The sequence below is a fragment of the Rutilus rutilus genome (assembly GCF_951802725.1).
Source record: "Rutilus rutilus genome assembly, chromosome: 18".
NCBI lineage: Eukaryota > Metazoa > Chordata > Actinopteri > Cypriniformes > Leuciscidae > Rutilus > Rutilus rutilus.
The window spans coordinates 34,527,528-34,542,075 of NC_140231.1; the positions used below are offsets into that span (position 1 = coordinate 34,527,528).

At 37.3% G+C, this 14,548-nt stretch overlaps 2 protein-coding genes across 3 annotated transcripts in view; both read left to right on the top strand.

Moving 5' to 3' along the window:
* LOC311277086 (carboxypeptidase inhibitor SmCI-like) overlaps positions 1 to 14,548 on the top strand; it is a 103,360-nt gene that overhangs the window by 39,202 nt on the left and 49,610 nt on the right. The window lies entirely within an intron of this gene.
* On the top strand, positions 7,400 to 9,310 carry LOC311277526 (vitelline membrane outer layer protein 1-like). 2 transcript variants are annotated; one of them, XM_084387847.1, is made up of 6 exons: positions 7,400 to 7,762; positions 7,982 to 8,106; positions 8,211 to 8,324; positions 8,579 to 8,760; positions 8,828 to 8,869; positions 9,044 to 9,310. In XM_084387847.1, exons 1-4 carry the CDS (start codon positions 7,691 to 7,693, stop codon positions 8,757 to 8,759), a joined length of 492 nt encoding a protein of 163 aa, XP_084243973.1. In that variant the 5' UTR covers positions 7,400 to 7,690; the 3' UTR covers position 8,760; positions 8,828 to 8,869; positions 9,044 to 9,310. The 2 variants fall into 2 exon arrangements, with proteins under 2 accessions (XP_084243973.1, XP_084243972.1); XM_084387846.1 differs by lacking the exon at positions 9,044 to 9,310 and having other exon boundaries at positions 8,828 to 9,017.

Here is a 14,548-nt window from a genome sequence, read left to right on the forward strand (position 1 = left end):
TTCTAACATTTACAGATGGAGAATATAACTGTAAAATGTAAGTTTTGCACTGAGGGGGGAAAAAACATGTCACAAACGCATAAAACAGCACAAAATATACGCTGTTTGATGGTGGATCGATTTGATCCACGATCGACCTCTAGGGCTGCTTAAGAAACGCGTGCACACGCAATTATCTAGAAGACTAGATAAACCTGGATCAAATTAGTGAGACTGCGTGAGCTTCAATTACCTTTTATGGAACCACTTTAGCCCCAACTTATTTGTTAGGCTCATTCAAGGCCGGTTTTGGAGTTTAATCCCCGCTTTTCTAAGCGTCTTTTATGGAACAACCCTCTGGAATCCCGCGATATCCATCTTTGATCTCACAGACAGATCCACGGCGAGAAGAGAGAAGTGTCCGGCTTGCCTGCGCTTCTTTCACTCCTCCTCTCACTGCAGTCGCCTTCTCTCGCATAGGGTAGACTGGGTACAGTTGAGACATAGGTACAGTTGAGACACCTTAAATAACTTGCGTTCGCAGCAAGCACAAGTTGTGATTTTTGCTGTGCACGTGCGTATTAGTGTCCTCTTTGATGGTGGGAAATTTGAACAATGGACGCATCTCCGATCCGAAGATATCGGGAAAAGTTTTTTTTCTAAAGTAGGACGTTCACTTCACCATGCACTCTCCACAATGAATAGCTTACTATCCCTATATAACTGTTAAACGTAACTGGTATCACCACAAACGTTATTCTGTGCCCTAAAAACTGGCATATTTCATGGTATTGTGTCATGCAAGGTAATTGCAAAATCTAGAGAAATATGCGAGGTGGCCAGCGGGGGATAGTTGAGACACACGTGTATCAACTGTACCCCCGATAGAGTTCTATTAGGAAACACTGTTTAGTTGTTCAGTGTTATGATAACAGGTTAAACGTCGTAATTAGCCAACATAGGACGCAAATGAAAATAAAATTTGATATTTGTGATATTTAAACTGTGTATTATTAATAACTATTGTTTCATATCTTGTTCCTGCTTTATAAATTTTAACCAGTGCTAATTTAAATAAAATGAATGAATATAAATGGTTGAATAAACGTAAATGTTGCCCAATTGTTATTTTCTTTATTTTTCATATTTATAATGAATGGTTAGTTACCTTTACATCATTAGAAATGGGTGTCTCAAACTGTACCATGCACTGTCTCAACTGTACCACATATGGGTACAGTTAAGACAAGGTTGAGACAAAAAGCACCTTATTTTCATGAGCTAATTGTGGAAAATATAAACTACTTCTGGGTATTATTGATTGATAATATCTTAGTCGATAAGCTAAAAAAATGTCATGTGGAAATTCACTTCTTTTCAGTATCTATTTTTGTGTGAAAAATCAAAACGCAAAAAGTGTCTCAACTGTACCCAGTCTACCCTACATTTCAGGCGAGGCGCGGCGCATCTCAAACAAGCCTATTCTCTGCATCGAATCATGTGATCTAATTACTCTCCAGCCCCTGATGTTTTTAAAAGCTAGAAACGCCCCTGGCTGGTATTGGTAATAGCGTGAGGAAGTTTTAGACGGCATACTAAGAGATGTAAGATGCAAACAGTGTCTTTCTTTATTGGGCTTCAATTAATAAACATCGCTTACAATTCGCTTCCTATGGTGTCATTCTTTCAAGTTCACAGAATATAAATCTCAGTCCATACCTTGTAGATCCAGCTAGGGATGGATGACGCGAAACAGTCGTTCCGAAGCTTTGCGAGATCCCGAAGCGCAGATGTTTCAAACACTGATCCGAAGCGTGATTCAAGACACCCATGTCACGTGACTATGGCCAAACGAAACCTCGAAGTGTTTCACTAAGTGTTTCCGCCGAATCAGCGTTTGATTATGGAAGCAGATTAGTCTCAAATATAATTCACGCAAAAAACATGATTCACAAATGCGTAGACAATTTCACATGCATGAAACCTAATTCACGTGCACAAAAAAAAATCCACATGCGCAAAATAAAATTATATACTCATAAAATACATTTCACAAATGCAAAACACAATTCTTAGATATACAACTGTGCACAAAAACCTTTGAATGTTTAAAATGTACGAGTGTATCCTTGCATTTGAATGTGCAAATCGTCATTCACGTACGAATCGCCTTAGATATGTGTGTGTGACGTGTGTGTGTTTTTGAGACTTTGCTGGCATAGACAGTAAAAGAAATGGACACAGCGACCCCATTGGATTCAACGGAGACAAAGTGAAGCCCATTAGAAACTTTTACTTCCTGGGGGTCCAGCGTACTGCGCAGACTCAAACTGAGCTCGACGACGTAGATGTGACGTGAGCAAACCGTCTGTCTTCTAGTGGCTGTGCCAAGATCAATCTGAATCATTACCTTCCGAAACTCGCAGAGACGGAGAGCGTGAGTAGGAGCTGTCCATGATCTTGGAGCAGGAGAAACTTTTTGTAGGTGTTCTGATTAATTACTTTGTCATTTTGCCTCGACGTCCTCCCGATTGCCCGCGAGCTTCTCTTCCTGTCCATACGGTAATTTCCTACTGTGCGACAGAGAGTCGCGTGGCTGTGACGCAATCGTTAGCCTACTTTTACAAAAACTGCTTCTACAGGGCCATAACGTAAGCTACAAGGTAATGGAGCCTTTTATACATTTTCGTGTTTCTTTAGAAATAAATAATGGACAAATGGAGTCTTTAAACGCCTCAGATGTGAAGTTATTCGCTGTCAAAGTGACGCCAAAATGAATGGAAGTCAATGGGATGCTAACTGCAGGTGGGGTTCCGTTAGCCAATGGCGGCGTCCGGGGGTGCTTCAAAATAATACAAATCCCTGCACCCTTGTTTGCTGGCAGCAGTCGTACTCTTTAGCCAATCAGATTTAAGCTTATCAATCGACCAATCAGTATCACGTGAGGGCGGGCCTACCTACATGTTACGTCATCAGCTTTCGACCAGTTCATGGCTGAGCAGAGGTAAGTGCAGTTAATCGTTCATTTCTGTGTTAACTGAAGTTAAAGAAGTTTGAGATCAGTTGAAGCAATAGTTTATGAACTATTAACTGATGTAAGCAAGTGCTGTTGTAATCAGATGTCCCATATCATGTCAAAAATGAAGAATGATGCTTGTTTTGTTGTATTTTAGCTGAAGGTACAGACAGCTCTCACAGAATCACGCTAATGAGTGCAAAACAATCATCTGTGGTCAATACCCATCGAGATTGTTCTTTAAATAGTGAATAGACCTATTTTAATGAGCACCCAGTGTTTTTTGCCATTTGTGTATGATGTTAAATTATTATTAACACTTGTTTCCCTGCATTTTATCAGGATTACTCACCTTTGGTGTGACATCTGGATAGCAGTCACGAACATCTTAATTCATGTTGTTTCTTAATTCTCTTTTATACTTTTTTTTTTATGTCTTAATTGGTAACACTTTATTAAAACGTTTCATTAGTTAACATGAACTAATAATGAACGGCACGTGAACAGCCTTTATTATTTTTTGTTAATGTTAACATTTACTAATACTTCATTAAAATCTTGTTAACATTAGTAAATGCACTGTAAACTAACAATGAACAGCTGTATTTTTTAACTAACGTTAATAAAGATTAACAAACACAGCAACAAATGTATTGCTCATGGTTATTTAATACATGAACTAATGTTAACTAAGTTATTATACCTTATTGTAGAGTGTTAGCAATATATTCAACATGCATTTCCTTATGTTTTGTGCTGTATTGTCATCGCAAGGTTTTTAAATAAGTTTTTTTATTGTCATCTTAAGATCTCAGGACAATATTGTGAAGCATTAATTTGACTTTGCCTAGTAAAAATAGGCAAATCTGATTTTATGCTGATGAGACAAAGGTACTTATCATAGAGAGGCAATTAAGATTATGTGACTAAGATTACTCAGTAAACTCTATTCAAATACCATCACTTAATTTCCCACATCCTCTGTCTGCACCTCTTGTACTATAGGGTTTTAGTACTTTAAATATCAGGACAAAATCTTATATGTCCTAACAGAGAGGTCTACTGATGACCGGACTGAACACAATTCATTTTTTAACTTTTCACTTGATGTATTGCACTTATATTTATATACTCTAAAAGCAAAGTACACTCTGACTGGATCTCACAACTCCTGAAGAGACGTATATTTCTCTGTACTGAATATTGTGCTTCACAGTTTAGACTGTCAGTTCATGATCTTCATATGTAACAGGAACATTAATCATGATCAAGTCATTTTATATATTTTATTCCCAAAGGATTCAGAAACTTTCAAATTAATAAAACGTGTACATCAAATTGAACTATGTCTGAATCTTTTAATTCTTACAAGAACATTTAATAATGCATGCATAGCAAGGCTTTATTCCTAAAGCGTGTACATATAGTCCTCAGGAGACAAATTAATACAGTAACAATGCATCACTTTCAACCACTTGTTGAAACAACTGTCAAAATGGATGGCTTGCAACATGACTGTTTTCAAAGAATTACAGTAGAAATGGTAAGATCACAGTACTGGTTGTCTGCAACTTCATACATCATCTGTCTCGGAAATCTGAAACAATAAAACTACATAATATATGCAGATTAAAACATGTCTCCTATATATGCACGTCATTACATACATTATCATAAGTTGGATGTGTGGTGGACAGGACATGAAAATCCATCAATACTAAAAATAAATGTTTATATTCACAGGTGGACTAAACAGCAGTTAATAAACTATTGCTTCAACTGATCTCAAACTTCTTTAACTTCAGTTAACACAGAAATGAAAGTCCACATGAATTCAAAATTGACCATATTTACTTTGTTTGCCTAAATTGTTAGTTTTGTGGTGAACAATTCATCCGTGCAAGTCAATCCACACAAAAAAATGTTTTGGCTTTCTAATCTTTAATCAAAATCTGAAAATGCTCCTCCCCTCTGCCTTGGAGGACCTTTCTCTGATGACGTATGTTTGACGGCTTGGTTTGGGAAACGCTTAACCACTCCCCTCAAACCGTTAGTCTGTAATGAGCGAGAGATGGAGAGGAGGAGCGCTAGAGTAAAACCCTGCCCTCTGTTCAATATTCCTTTTCACTGGGAAATACGTCACAGCACTGGAGAAAAGTCGTTTGCAACTTCCGGTTCACGCGGACTTGAACGATTAACTGCACTTACCTCTGCTCAGCCATGAACTGGTCGAAAGCTGATGCCGTAACATGTAGGTAGGCCCGCCCTCACGTGATACTGATTGGTCGATTGATAAGCTTAAATCTGATTGGCTAAAGAGTACGACTGCTGCCAGGAAAGTCTCAAAAACTCACACACACATATCTAAGGCGATTCGTACGTGAATGACGATTTGCACATTCAAATGCAAGGATACACTCGTACATTTTAAACATTCAAAGGTTTTTGTGCACAGTTGTATATCTAAGAATTGTGTTTTGCATTTGTGAAATGTATTTTATGAGTATATATAATTATATTTTGCCCATGTGAATTGCTTTTTGTGAATTTTTTTTTTTTTTCACGCACGTGGATTTTTTTTGTGTGCACGTGAATTAGGTTTCATGCATGTGAAATTGTCTACGCATTTGTGAATCATATGTTTTTTGCGTGAATTATATTTGAGACTAATCTGCCTCCATAGATAAAGCAGTCTTCAAACACTTCCGTGTCTGAACCACAAGCCCTCAGTTGCAGAAAATGAGTCGTACTCAAAGAAGTAATCGTCCACTTAAAGATGAAGATGTGGCATTCAAACTCTTCTGTTTCTTTGGTTCAGCCATTAGTAGGCCTAAGTTTGTACATAACGCATTATTCACTTCTGCACATTGTTTTTCTGTAACTTTTATTTAAATTTTTTCAGAAAATTGCATTGTGATGCTTATTTATTTAGTGATGTAATATTCATAGTGTACTTTTCAGTAATACAGGTATAAGTGAAATGTTCTACAAAAAATTATAAATATAGCTCTGCCATTGCATTTCACTGATCTTTATGTATTTTGTTCAAGAGATTATATATGCTGCTGTACTTTTTAAATGTTCTCTTATGTATTTTGTTATGAACAAAAAAATAAACTACATTAAAGTTTTCTTGATTTGAAAGTCTGTATGTCTTAACATTTATCTTTAATTATTTTTGCACTTTTAATATATCATTTTAAATATTGAATAAAACAGCTTTATAATAAAATATTAGTGTAATGCTAATACATTTTAATGCTATTTAAATGTTCTTCAAGTACATTAAAATTAAGCTTCAGATATATTATATGTACTTTAAGACATGAAAGTATATTTATAATGAACTGTAAAGAAATAAACTTAAATGTACTTGAAATGCTTCCATTTTAGCACAATTTAATATATTAAAAATAAAGTGCAAATAGCTTAAAATTGATCTTAAGCATATCTTAAAAATACACTTAATATACTTGAAGTTGTTTCAAAATAATACATTTTACTGAGTATATTGCTGGTATGTTTCGAAGACACTCATAATGAATTTGCAATGTACTTGTAACACAAATAAAGTACACTTTAATATCACTAATCATATAATTAGTCCCTACAAAGGCGTATACTAAGTATACTTTAAGTTGTTCTAATTTAGCACACAAAAGTACACTAAATATAAAGTTATGCTTTGCTACAGTTTAATTACTACTAAAATATACTTGGTACGAAATTAGTTGTTTCAAAATAGCAGACTTCAAGTTAACTAATCATTAACACACTTGAAGTATACTGATAAATAGTCTGGCTACAAGTATACTAAGCATTTTTTTGTTCACCAGGGATTGTGTACAATGTTGTTATGTATCTTGTTTAGAAGAAAAGCCTTATACTGGATTGGCAGAGATATACAGTAATAGTTTGTTATTTATGTATGTGTGTCTATAACCATGATAAGGAGGAGACGAAGTGTGTGTTTAAGTGTGTGTGTGTGTGTGTGTGCGCTCAAGGACACAAAAGACTGTGATTCTACTTATAGAACCTTAAAAAGAATCAAATCAGCCATCTTGGTTGAGTTTACTGGAGTTCAGGGACATGAAAAGGTGAAGATTAGAACCTAAATTTGGTGGAAAACAACAGGTTTCTGATGAGTTGATTGCCTCTTTGGATAATGATACGTCATTAAACCACCGATACCCAGAGCTGAGGAAAATAAACCCCAAGTGAAAAACAAGTTGATGACTCCTTTGACTCAAAGTGTGATTATCTGCTGTATATATATACACCTCTTAACTCATTGATTGGGTTGATTATCTGATTGTGCTCCACACGTGTTTAATTAGGGTTAATTATCTGAATGTGCTCCTCCCGAACTTTGTTAATAAAACATCATTTCTTAATATGCCAAATATGGTAGGGGTTGATCTTTGAGTATTATGATTGGATGGAATGGACATCGTGGTTAATGATTCTTGTGTATAAATATGAGGCTTCTTCCTAACTAATCTTGAGAGTGTTATGGTACTATACTGTCTCTGCTTAATCATTCTCTGCAAATTAATCTACAAATTAATCTAACTATCAGTGTTCAGGCCAGTGCTGTAGCAATGCATCACTTCTTTTCCATGATGTTTTCACTGCTAGCCATTATTGGGCATGTGAGCACTGACCGACCTTACAGATCTGAGCTGAAGGTGACGCATGGGTTGGGGATCATGGGGGCCTAAGAGCATGTGTCCAAGTGGAACATACGCCGCAGGGTTTAGTCTGAAGGTAAGTTGGGCATTGACTCTGTGGCTAATATGGGGGTGGATGAGTGATTCAAAGATTCAAAACTATAGAGTTGTTGTTAATTTAATTCCAGGTTTCTCCAGGGAACTGCACCTGCTTAAGATTTAAGTGTCAGTAATATTAAAGAGCATAAAGATCAATGTTACCAAGTTTTGGGTTAGTTTCTTTCAAGTGGAAGATTGTCTCAATGTTGTTTTTAAGGTGGAAGTATATGTGTTTGCTGGTGATGATACAGCGCTCAATGGGATTCGTCTTCACTGTGTCGATCGGTCCAAAGATTCATCAAACTCACGTGACTACACCGTAAATGAGTCCAACGTAGCAAAGTAATGGACTCAGATTATTAACAATTTTTGCATTTAAGCTAGATAAGTAAATTGAGGATTTTCTTGAATAACAATTGATTGAATCAGGCAACTGTTTTCTTCAGGTGGGGTAACTGGGGACTTATCCAATGGTGTCCTTCTGGATACTTGACATCTTTCCAGCTGAGAGTTGAATCTTCCCGAGGATCTGGAGATGATACGGCTGCAAACAACATCATGTGAGTGTGTGTGCTGCAATAAGTTATAACATCTCTTACCCAGTGTAAACCTCTTACTTACACCATCTCTTACCCGTCCTGGGTTTATTTAGCTATTTAAGGACTCAGTTTTCCCCCATCAATAGTTTAGTTAATATCACACTTGCAGTCGTGCTGCTGTTCGTGATTGTGATTGCTGCAGGTGATCATGTGACTGACACAACAGCACAATATATTTTATCATAATATTGTCACATCTGGGGTTTTTTTTTAAGTTTCAAATGCAGTGGAGGTGATGTGCTGGAGGGTAACAGCACAGATTGGGGCAACTGGGGCAACTGGAGTCCAACGTGTGAAGGAAAAGGAATCTGCGGCATTCAGACCCGGGTAGAACCGCCACAGGGAAGTGGAGACGACACCGCTCTCAATGATGTGATCATGTTCTGCTGTGATTAAGGTGATGTGATTTCAATCAAACTCAGACTGACACACACTGCAGAACAACTAAATCTGATTTCTTTCAGGTGTAAGAGGATGACAACAAGAAAAGCAAGATCAAATGGATGGTAGTTATTGATAATCATACTATGATAAACTAACATGAACCATGTCATACGACAGTTGTAATGTTAATCTGTAAATACAGCTGGTCATTATCACAAAAATAAAGCCTAACCGGATGATCAGGGCACTTACATCCCGTCTATTACTGGAGTTGAAATTATTTTTCATTCTTGTAGGTTAGTGGTTCTCAACTCCAGTCCTCGTGACCCACTGCTCTGCACATTTTGTATGTTTCCCTTATTTAAATACACCTGAATCAGATCATCAGCTCATTAGGAGAGACTCCATGAACAGAACTGAGTGTGTCAGATAAGAGAGACATACAAAATGTGCAGAGCAGTGGGTCCTGAGGACTGGAGTTGAGAACCACCGTTGGTGATTCTTCTGAAGACTCCTGAACTTCTGCTGAAACGGTTGTCAAATATCAGCAATAAAAACTTTATAAACAGAACCTTGTAGTTTCACATTGTTTTGCACAACACTTTACATCAGATCGTTCACTACAGTGCATGTGACAGATTGTCTAAAGTGACTTAAATTGCATTCAAAGTAATTGTCTTATCTGTTCATGCATTCCCTGGGAATAACCAACATACTCTACAGGAACACTACATTAAAGTGTAATATTGTCAATCCTGTTAGCCTAAACCTTTTACTTTTCTAAAGATATAATTGTATCCATATATTTGTTTATAGCTAAAATGGCACAAAGCATATTCAGAATTATTTGATGCAAAAAATACAAGCCTCATTTTAATATTTGAGAAGATTGTAAACTCACTTCTGCAGCAAATCTCACAAACGGTGCCAGATTCAAGAAACGGTTATGAATCAGTAATCAAAGACTGTAATATTCTGAGGTTTAAGTTCTGTGCCTCAGTTTTCTTTGTTTCAGTTTGTCTCCTAGACAAGTTACAAATGGTGCGGAAAAAGACAGCGTTGATTGCCTCTTTGGGTACTGATACGTCATTAAACTCTCGACGTCTAGCTGACTACACCTGATTCAAAGAGCGATTATTGTATTTAATAAGTTTTCACATTTGCATTTTTATTATATTCAAATTTATTTGTATAGCACTTTTCACAATACATATTGTCTCAAAGCAGCTTTACAGAAAGTGCACTTCAGAAATGTACATGGAAAAATACAGTTAGTTACTCATGTATTAATTTAGGGCATAAACATATCGCCAGCGTTGAGTCGTCTCTTCACGGGTGTTGGGGCATCTGAAGTCTCCATGAGAGGCTGGATACAAACTGGAACAGACAAACTCTATTTACCTTAGGACTAGCGTCCTGAGATAACAACAAAAGCAGATGGGAAATAATTAGCATAGCTGCTGTTCATAATATTAATGCATTCGATCTGATTCAATTGTATTAAAGGTAAGTATTGTGTGAACGCTTGGCTAAAGAGATGCGTCTTTAATCTAGTTCTCTTACGAGTGCAGTGCTCCTGTCTGATCGCTGCCTGCTGTGAGTGTGTTTGCTTCAGTGCTGTAAGCTCCGTCTTAGCCTCGTATTTCCTTGTTTTGAACCATCATTTACTACAATTTCTAGTTGTTTATACTACTACTAAATACAGCTTACCCAACATCTCAGATTAACCTGACATCGCTAGCTTCCGTTACAACTAGCACAACACGCTAGTAATTCGCAAGCCTGTTAACGCTGTAACAGTCACCGCCTGTCACAGGGTTTCTTTTAGTCCAGTTGTGGGTGCTATTTTTTTTCCTAGCCACTAGGGGGATACAAGAGGGCACATGGTGTGAGATAAAACAGGAAGCAGTAGAGTAAGTGCTAAGGCCATGTTCAGATATACACAGATGCATCAAAGAGTTCAGACAACAAGATAGGAGTAGCATTTACTGTCCCAGAGTTTCATCTATCAATAAGGAAAAGGATCAGTGATGAGCTATCTGTTTATACAGGGGAAATGGTTGCATTATTATTAGCAATACAGTGGATAGAAGAAATAAGACCCGTGAAATCAGTTATTTGTTCAGACTCATGTTCATCATTGGCTAGTTTACAATACAGTCATTCAGAAAGTAGACCAGATATTTTAATAGAGATTATGCAAACAATGTACAGAATTCAAATGATGGGTATTACAGTAGTATTTTTGTGGGTGCCTGCACATGTTGGTGTCCAAGGAAATGAAATTGCAGATAAAGAAGCAAAAGAAGCAGTTAAAAACAATGACATTAATTTAATTGTTAATTTAAGTAAGAATGAAGTTAAGAGTATTATCAAGAAGAGACTAAAGGAAAGGTGGCAAAAACAGTGGGATAAGGAGAAAAAAGGTCGGTGGTTCTATAGAATTCAAAGGAAAGTGGGAGAGATGAGAATTGCAGGGAAAAACAGGAGAGAAGAAATAGTAATATCAAGGATGAGATTTGGACACACAAGATTAAATAGTACACTTTTTAAAATGGGTAAACATGATACGGGAAGATGTGATTATTGTGGGCAAGAGGAAACAGTAGAACATGTTTTAATGCATTGTCAGAAATATGAGAATGAAAGAAGGTTGTTAATTCATAATTTAAAAAAAATAAAAAATTTATACCAATTTATACCAAAGTATATTCTTCAAAATAACTCGAGAAATGAGTGTTATATTTTTATTCTTCAGTTTCTTGAGGAATCTAATTTGTGGGAGAGAATAAAAAAAAAAAAAAAAGAAGTCGTCTTGATCCACACTCCATACCAGTTGGTGGCGGAAATACACCATTTTGTTGTTTGTCAACCGCCAATAAAATTCAAGAAGAAGAAGAAGAAGAAGAAGAAGAAGAAGTGCTAAGGCCTGTTTGATGCTGCCTCATGGTTGTTGATTAATGGTTCCCAATCCTGTTTGAGAAACTGTTTGTTTCCTGCTCAAACAGGATTTGTGTGGGATGTAACTATTGCTCATCAGCTGTGGATACTGCTAAGTGTTTATGACCAAACACCATGCTTATACTACTGAAGCACTCTTCTGATTTGCTTGCTGGGAAAACTTACGACTCACCAAACAACTAAGCGTTGGACAACCTTCTAATTCACTATCCACCTTTGCACCTATGTTCAAACTACAGATAAGACTTCATTTTCTGAACTGTTGGGGTTCGTGAGCTTCAGAGGACGGTGTTGGACATTTCGATATACCTATATGTATATACTAGCTCATGAATGAATTGTATCTCTGTCTACATGTGTATGTTTTGTGATATCTTGGGTTTTTGAATAATGAATGAGTAAAGCTTTAAATATATGAAGAAAGAAACACTACACTTGTTTGTATAAAAGTTTATTTAGATCTTTTTCAACTGAGACAAATTGAGCATTACACACAAGGTGACTCCCCTTTTGAAAAGTAGCTTGACCAGTGCAAAGAAACTGGGACTGTTATAGATTGGTGGCCCGTACGGGGACCCTTGTGTTGTATATTAATGTAAAAGTGTGGAGTTGGTGTATTGTGTGAGGCTGTTTAGCATAGCCTTCTCTGTTGGCAATATAGGATTCATAATGCATTCGATCTGATTCAATTGTAGTAAAGGTAAGTATTGTGTGAACGCTTGGCTAAAGAGATGCGTCTTTAATCTAGTTCTCTTACGAGTGCAGTGCTCCTGTCTGATCGCTGCCTGCTGTGAGTGTGTTTGCTTCAGTGCTGTAAGCTCAGTCTTAGCCTCGTATTTCCTTGTTTTGAACCATCATTTACTACAATTTCTAGTTTATACTACTACTAAATACAGCTTACCCAACATCTCAGATTAACCTGACATCGCTAGCTTCTGTTACTACTAGCACAGCACGCTAGTAATTCGCAAGCCTGTTAACGCGCCACCCGTGCACTCAGCTATTTTTATTTATTTATTTTTCTCTCGCTCGCTCGCGCCTTTGAGTTCATAAAAGCTCAGGTGAGTAAGAATCAGTCAACAAACACGGTGAGTAATGTCTTGTCCTGTTATTGTCACCTGCACTTCATGTCACATGTTTAGCATATCCTTCTCTGTAGGCAATATAGGATTTATATGTGATAAATGCAAGGAGACAGTTAGGCTGACGGAGAAGATTTCAGAACTAGAGACACGCATCCAAACTTTAATTGAGGATAGTAAGAGTGCTAGAGCTTTAGATACTGCTTTGGATGCGCATAGCATAGTGAACTCTTTACATGAGTCGGTTCCAGCTGAATTAGTGCCTGTGCAGCCGGGCAAATGGGTGACAGTGAGGGATCGCTCTAGTCGTGGATCAAAAAACCACTCTTCCGTTCCGATTACCACAACAAATCGATTTGCCCCGCTCAGTGAAACACCCACTGAGAACCCTGTTGATTGTGCCCTAGTAATTGGTGATTCGATCACACGGAACGTGAAAATAGAGCCACCAGCCACCATAGTCACATGTTTGCCGGGAGCCAGAGCGCCTGACATCAAAGCAAATTTAAAAGTGCTGGCAAATGCTAATCGTAAATTCTCTAAGATCATTATTCATGTCGGCACTAATGATGTTCGACTCCGCCAGTCGGAGATCACCAAAATTAATGTTAAAGAGGTGTGTGAACTCGCAAGTACGATGTCAAGCACTGTAATTTGCTCTGGCCCCCTTCCTGTTCGCAGGAGTGATGAGATAGTTAGTAGATTATGTTCGCTTAATGGTTGGCTGTCTCGGTGGTGTCCGCTTAATAATATAGAATTCATAGACAATTGGAAAAGTTTTTGGGGCAAACCTGACCTGTTGAAAAGAGATGGTATTCATCCCTCCTGGGATGGTGCTGCTCTTCTCTCTAGTAATATGGCTCATAGTCTTAGAGCTCAAACATGACAATCTGGGGCTCAGGTCAGGAAGCAGACAGACTGGCTAAACCGACCGTCTGCTAGCGGCCTCGCGTCACCAAGGTCAGATAAATCCCATCACATAGAGCCTCTTTCACCTAGCTATCATCATATAGAGACTGTGTCTGTTCCCCGAATTTGGAAATCAAAAAAAACGTTTAAACCCATCTAAGGTTAAAAATTTAATTGATGTTCAACTAATAAAAAACAGCTATAATACAGATGAGCAAATGCTAAAGCTTGGGTTGCTGAATGTTCGATCCCTTACTCCAAAAGCACTTATTGTTAATGATATGATTTCAGATAATGATCTAGATGTGCTGTGTTTGACAGAAGCAGTTTTACACTTTGATTCTTTCATCTACACAGAAGCAGCCGTTTTCATTTTTGCAAATCATACATTACAAGGAAAAATATTAGGTCTTGATAAGCCTAGGGCTTCTATCTATCCCTTTTCGAACAGTGTGATTATTATGCTAAAAAAATTGTTTGGTTTTGTTTTTCTGGTTTTTGTTTTATTTTTATTGATGGAGTTTCTGTCTTTGGTTTAATTTATTTCTTAATTGTTCAAAATAAAGATTTCATTCATTCATTCATATTAACACACGAGGGAAATCATTGTGGTGTCCATGAAGATGTGAAAAAATAGGCATAAATCTAGCTTACACATTTACCCAAATTATCATACACCTGTTTAACCGAAGCTAATTTGGGTGTGTTTCTCCATCCCCAATGTCACTTCTCTGTGTTTTACGGCCCTGACGAGAACGTCGGTCTCCTCGGCTGTGAACCGCTCCTGGCAAATCCGCTGTTATAATAGCAATCCGCCATGGAACAAGCGCGCCTGCTCTTAAAGGGAAT